This window comes from Phaethon lepturus, unplaced genomic scaffold (genome assembly GCF_000687285.1).
Source record: "Phaethon lepturus isolate BGI_N335 unplaced genomic scaffold, ASM68728v1 scaffold34414, whole genome shotgun sequence".
In the NCBI taxonomy this organism is placed as follows: domain Eukaryota; kingdom Metazoa; phylum Chordata; class Aves; order Phaethontiformes; family Phaethontidae; genus Phaethon; species Phaethon lepturus.
This window is the reverse complement of record NW_010533109.1, coordinates 1-6898: the sequence shown is the minus strand read 5'-3', so window position 1 is coordinate 6898 and position 6898 is coordinate 1. Positions and strand designations below refer to the sequence as shown.

The following is a 6898-nucleotide window of genomic DNA, read 5'->3' as shown; positions in this document are numbered from 1 at the left end:
CGGGTACCGGCTGAGCCCCCCGCTTTGCACCCTCATGCCTCGGCCTCTTCCCTGCCGCTGCATCTCCCCCGGGACCACCCCACCGCCTGCCGAGGCTCTGCCCCAGTGCTCCCCCGGACGCATCACCCTAGAGGTTAGCTAACCTGAACCCTAAACACGTGCCAAAGCAGTGGACTCATCTGCAAGCACAGAGACAACCAAACATCACCGTGTCCCCGGCACAGCCCTGACACGAGGTCATCCCTACCCACAGCACTCCCCAGAGAGGTTTGTCTCACCTGGGCTTCAGCTGCCAAGCACAAGCCCTGCCTGAGCCTCCCTGATACTAGTGAAGCGTGCTTAACATCTGTCCTCCATTGCTCCTGCTACAAGTCAACTTCCTTCTCTTCCCGGTCCTAGTGAGCGTTAAAAAGAGTTTAATTTCACTTTTTGTTTACCCATTGAAGGCAGTGTGCAATCCACTCTTCAAACCTGTCTTTCCCAGACAACCCCAGTTATTCAGCCCCATTAGTCCCCAAAAACTCTTGTCACTCTCCCAGTAACTTCTTTCCCCAGTTAATTTCTGGAATGCAATGCTGGAAGCAGCAGCAGGCCTGTACTGGGTACAGCCTTGAGCTTGGTATGCTACTTAAGAGCAATAGATACAGTCCACTGGTTACCACACAGCTCAGGCGCACACTGCAGCTATGCCTCCTTTGCAGCGCGCTTCTATTTTTCCCCAAGCATCTGACCTTTTTTGCTCCCAGTCTGGTTTTGATCCTCTGTAATCCCGATTATATTTTTGTGCACGCATGCGTGCAGAATCGCAGTCTAGCCAGCGAAAGCCATCACACATGGAAACCCCAGCGTGGCAGCCCACGTCAAAGCTTTGCATCTCTCCGTGGGAGCCCTCGGGGTGCAAGCACGAGTAAATGTGCAGGTGCCTGAGGTGGCCTAGCTGCAGAGCCAAGCGTGAAAAGTGCGTGTGTAGGCCATGGAAGGGGGAGCGCATGGGTCTCTCCTGGTCTCTGCTTTCCCTTTTCAGAGCAGCGGCTGCACTAGCACATTGATATTTGCAGGTACCTTATATTAGAAGGCAGCTTCCTCCTGAAGAGCTAGAACTTGTTTGTGAGCACCTAGGGAGGGAAAAAAAAAAACACCAAAAAACCAAAAAATGCTCAAATCCATCTTGAAAACAAGTGTAAGCAGCAAACGAGAAAAATTTTAAGCCACAGTCTGGTATGAACTGTGATGTGTCTGGCAAACGCTTAATGCACTAACTTGCGTGTGGGAGCTCATATCCTTGATCCAATATATCCTGGGGTGGCTTGACTGTGCACCCTGTGCCTAACAAAGACAGTAGGCTAGGGCTGAGTCAGTAATTTACATTACAAAATAAAGCTTTAATCGATCAAATGGAGAAATCAATAACGCAGCAAACAATCTTGATGGTTAATGCCGTATAGGAATTAACACTTCTGTCCTCGGTTTTTCCATTTTCCATTTGCCTTTTTTTTTTTTTTTTTTTTTGAATGTGAAAATACAACTTCACAGGAACTGGAAGTTTTCAGAGCATGGAAGAGGCTGTTGGAGATTTCAGCTGACCCTTGAGAGGGGCTCAGAAGTTATTAGGGCCAGGGAAATAGCAAACTAAAAGAGTGATTCTTCTAAGTCACCTGGCAGCAAAATAACAAACACTGAGGTGCTATTGAGGTCATTCTTAACATCCCAGCAGACTATAAAGAAGTAATCCAGCACTGTCCCAACTACCACAGAAGGCAACCCAGCTCACAGTTCACATTCCACGCTTCAGCAGATTTCACAAAGACATGGACTGTACATTTCCTAACAGCAGCCATTTCAGCTCCAGAGCAAACTCCCAGGGCCAGGGCAAGCGCAAGTCTTCTGCCCACAGTCACTCTGCAAGGCACTACATCCCAGAGAGAAGGGAAAGCTGCTGCACAACCCAGACCAAGGGTGTCACACAGTGTCCTCTGGCTTTGAGCCACATTCCCCTTAGCGTGATGCACCACTCCAAACAGAACTCCCCTCTCCTCCCCTCCGATATCCTTCTCAAACCCAACCACTGCAGAAGGGCTCTAGAGCATGGAACTCCCAAACCAGGAGAAACACTTTGTGCTCCACACATGGCACCACTTGGAGGCTTTGGATGCATCAGACTTTTGGCCTTGCCTCCAAGTTGTGTTTCTGCAGCTCTGAAACACACAGCGCCCGGAGGTGAGACAGGAAGATGGGCAAGGTCACGCATTAAACCCTGTGAGCTTTCTGGAGTGGCCTTTAAGGCAGAGCAAGATCACCACAGGTATTTTGGAAGTGAGGAAACCACACACACTGCACTTTCATGATGTTACCAGGGTTAATAAGAATTAATGCCCGAGAGCTCCAAGCCTCAGCCCAGGACAGGACTCAAGAGTCCAAGCACACCAGGCACCGCTGGCACATAGGTAACAGTATCTGCTTCCCTGCCATTTACCTTTTTTGAAGGAGAGAGGGAGGTGCAAAAGGACCCCATTCCTCACCACAAGTGTGCATGTCACCCAGCTCCCCCCAGAGCAGAAATTGTGTAGCTGCTGTCACTGTTGAGATCACACCCTCCACCCCAACACACTCTGAAGAATTTCTGTGTGTTTGCGTGCACACGCTCCAAGAGATGATGAGAGATACATCAGGCTGGTGCTGTTAGCTTTAGCAGCTGGTGGCCACCAGCATTGCTCTGATGTTCCTCCATGAAGCCTCAGGCACTGGTTTTACTCTTCCCCCTCCCATTTCTGGCATGAGGAATCTATGTACTCACCCATTGCCAGGTTGCCAATTTTCTGGTGTGGATTTTGGCCACACAGGCCTTTTCTCCCTTTGTCATTTCTTTGCCAGTACACATGCGGCAAGGGAGGGGGCCTGGCTGCCAGGGGCAGAATAGCCACCATCTCCTATGGATACTCAAGGACAGAGGCCAGCATGCTGCCTAGGCTCGCTCTCCTCCTCAGAGGATTCAATCCCAGTTTTTCCATCAGCATTCCTCAACCCCATCCAAGCAAACCTTTCTTTCCCCCTCCTTCCCCATTGAAGGCATCCACGCTAAAAAACATATACTGAGGTCCCAAGAAGAAAGGCAATTAACTGCTGATGACTGCAGCAGCCCTATGGTAAAGGGCAGCCTCTGCCACTCCTGTCCCAGAGGGCCACACACATACAGCAAGGCCATTAGGGCATTTCATACTCCTCCGAGCTATCACAATTAAGATCGGCACATTCAGCAGACAATGGAATGAGAGATTCCTGCTCTGGCTGGTTCTATATTACCACAGAAATGGCTCCTAGCTATTGCCTTTCCTGAGCACCAGGGGATTTCAAGATCCTTCAAGCAAGAGGAATCATCTCCCCTCTTTCCAGCTGGCATTAGCACACTTCCTGTTATGCTTCAAATAAGTCACAAATACTTCTCTCTTAGCAAAATGACTTCATGAAGATTTATTCACAAAGTTCCCAAATTTCACTTGGCACAGGTACCAAACAAAAAGTACCCCTGCGTTCAGGTGTGGCACTTGAAAACACGAGACAAGATGACACCATGTCTCCATGGAAAAAGGATTTACTGCACAGCAGAAATGCCAGGACACTGATGCACGAGTGGAAGCAGAGCTCTTCCTAGTCACATAAATTGCCCTAAGGACGTGTCTCTGGCACTCAGCCCACAATCCTCTTCTTTGACAAAGCCAAGTATCAGCTCTGGAAGGGGAGGCCCAAGGACAGAAGAGTTATGCCAAATAGAGACTCTAACCCCCAGCAGAAGTTTTAGAGACTCTGTGGCACCCAGACACTTAGCTGGAGATCACTGCAGAAATAAATGGGTGGAGTGTCTAGTCACCCTGGCCAGTGCTCAGGTGAAAGAAAAGGTTGAACTGGGCTCACTGCTGATCAGACAGACACGTAAACAAGGCCCATGCCCACAATGAAGGGGGCCCAAAGAGCAGCAGCCCAGATGTGGAATGCTGTCCCAGCTGCTGGTCCAAGCGCTAGTTTCTCAGTTAATCTTGGTCACGGCCCATTTTGCCCGTCAGCCTCCGTCGCTGAGTCTTAGTGGTTCGCCCTGTGCTGGATTTCTGGATTTTCTTGCGTGGGCCTTGCCCACGTTGAGGTCGCTTCCCTTTCGTCTTTTTCCGGCTGTGCATGTGCAGCGTGGCAGTAAGAGAAGAGATCCTGTGCAGGGAGGAAGACAGAAATGCTTGGGGACCAAAGTCTGCAGGAGCAAGGCGACACCACAACAATAGCAGGAGAGCCCTGTGTAGCCCAGCAGAAAGGGACACCAGCCACAGCAAACCCCAGGGGAACTCTAGTGAGTTGGGCATCATCTTCACAGGGAAGGAAACCTGCAAGTCTACATGCGGAGTAACAACAAAAATGAATTTTCTGAGCAGTAGGCTGTCCAGCCACTACAGAGTTAAGTAATTCTCCGTATGCCTAAAGGGGCTGTAAATCCTGGATACTGAAAAATGCAGCTTTAAGCTTTCGGGTCTTCTGACCTTCAATCCTAGAGACAAACTCTGCACTCTGCAATATCTGGAGAAGGAACTAGGTAAACAGTTCAGGACAAAGCCTGCCCTGCACCACATTCTCCTCCTGCTGCTGTCACCAGTGATCGATGCGAAGGGAATGGGGCAGGCTTTGTGCTCTGCCAGTGCCCTCTGCTGTCTCCTGCCCACCGGTGCCCAGGCAGCACAGCGGCCCCCCCCTGCAACCACACTGCTGATCTGGGAAGGAAAGATCATCCTGACCAGCTTGCAGAGCCTAGCAGTAAAGAGCTGAATGAATTTATACATACTTTTCAGACAGGAAGGGGTTTCTGGACTTCTTGGGCATTGTTCTTACAGGCTTGTTTACCACCTCTTCCCCTTTCTCTTCTTCTGATCCATCACTTTTTCCCTTAAAAAGGAAGCAAAAAAGAGGGGAAAAAAAAAATCCCTATAGGCACATTAAAACAGGCAGTTTTGCAGTTCTGGTGTTTCTGCTGCCTTCTTCATTTCACCCTGTTTTGTGAACCATCTAGTCATGGATTAAGGTTTTTTTTTTTTAATTCTCCACATCCCTTGCTGTCCAAATCTCAAGGTTTCTTGTCATAGCCCCTCAGAAAGGGACAACCAGTGAGAAGTCCAGGAGTCTAGAAGTAACTAGCAATAGGACCAGAAGAAATGGCCTCAAGTTGCACCAGGGGAGGTTTAGACTGGATATTAGGAAAAATTTCTTTACTGAAAGAGTGGTCAAGCATTGAAACAGGCTGCCCAGGGAAGTGGTAGAGTCACCATCACTGGAGCTGCTCAAAAAATGTGCAGACATGGCACTTCAGGACATGGTTAAGTGGGCATGGTGGTGTTAGGTTGACAGTTGAACCTCATGATCTTAGAGGTCTTTTCCAACTTTAATGATTCTATGTCCTACAGTAATCCACCCTAAGATCCAAAAACTTCACCATGATCTTAATGGCCATGCAACTGAAGTCTAAACTATGAACTGAAGGTTTCAGGTTTTTTTCTTAAATTACTATCAAAACCTCTTTAAGTGGATTTTCAGATTAGAAGATGACTTTACAAACATAAAAGGTTAACACATACACTTCAACAAAGAGCTCAAATCCAGTCACAAGTCACAAAGATCAAAAGGATCAAGTCAACAAGTGCCTGAAAACCTCTATGACACAAATAGAAGATCTCAGCCACAATATGTTTTGAGAATAAGAGCAACCACAACCAGAACTGAATTGTTTCCTTATTTGTAGTTCAAGCACAGGATCATGGAGAGGGGGAAAAAAAAAAAAAAAAAGTCCCTCCTCATGCTAATAGCAATTTTTCCTGGACAGGACACAGGAAAGAGGTTAAGGATAGCCCATGCAGTAAAGTCTGAAATCTCACTGTTTGTGTTGTATTGGCTTTTAAAACACTAGATTCTTGCCATCCAGCCCTGTGACACCTTTCACTTACACAAAGTCAGTTGGGACTAGCAAAGGATTCCAGGGAGGTTTGGAGTGAGCTGTTCACATAGGACATTTCTTCCTCTTTAGCGGCCCAACGTAAGTTGTGGAAGAATGTTAAAGTTATGAGTTTCCTCCTTCATCCCTGGTCCCAGTCAGCTACAAGCCTTTGGGCATATTCAGGGAGCACCAGCCCTACCCAGCCAGCCCCAAGAATGTTTACGGCCGATACAATCAGAGAGGCAGCAAAAGCCTTTACCATAGGGGTGGTCAGTCCCAGCTGGCGTGCCCCTGAGAGGTCCAGGTCACTGATGGTGGTCACCGTTACAATGTGGTTTGGGTGGTCGATGTTCACTGACTCTGTCTGCGATGTCACTAAGTGCTCCAGTTCATCAGCCTCATCTGAGGAGACAAGAAATCCTGCACTGCAAAGTGCCCAACTTTTCACAAGATACACTCACTTGTTGCTGCAGTGCCGTGCTGTGGGGGAGGAGGGACAGGGACCCAGCCTTTGCATGCAGTGTTAAAGGGTGGAGGGACTTGAACACCGGCACTACAAGCATGAAGGGTAACCTCCTTCTCCCAGCAGAGGAGACCTGGTAACACCTTGGAGATGTCCTCCTGCTTGCTGCTTTCTGTACAGCCCACCCGACCCTCTGTCGCATCAGGACCGAAGGGCTGCGGGGGCCACCGCCCAGATCGCTGCCCAGGTTCCCGGGGTGACTGGAGAGGAGCGAGGAGCTGACCTTGCAGGACAGTATGCGAGTGCCCCTGCTCCAGCTCTCGGGCCACAGGCGCCCACTTCCCGCCCCTCACGCCGCCGAGGGCCCAGCGCCCACGACCGGCCAGCACGTACCGAGCGCCTCCTCCCTCTCGCTCAGCATCTTCAGGTACTCCTGGTGCCGCTGAGAGAGGGAAACAGGTCACTGCGGTGCC

The 6898-nt window shown here is 49.4% G+C and overlaps 1 protein-coding gene across 1 annotated transcript; it reads right to left on the bottom strand.

The window, feature by feature from the left end:
* Window positions 1-3444: 3444 nt before the first annotated feature.
* On the bottom strand, window positions 3445-6870 carry NOL12 (nucleolar protein 12; the record flags this gene model as incomplete). Its single annotated transcript, XM_010285083.1, has 4 exons — window positions 3445-4197; window positions 4820-4920; window positions 6222-6364; window positions 6819-6870. Coding segments are annotated over 4 exons (468 nt in total), but the record flags the coding sequence as incomplete, so codon positions are not given.
* Window positions 6871-6898: the final 28 nt, after the last annotated feature.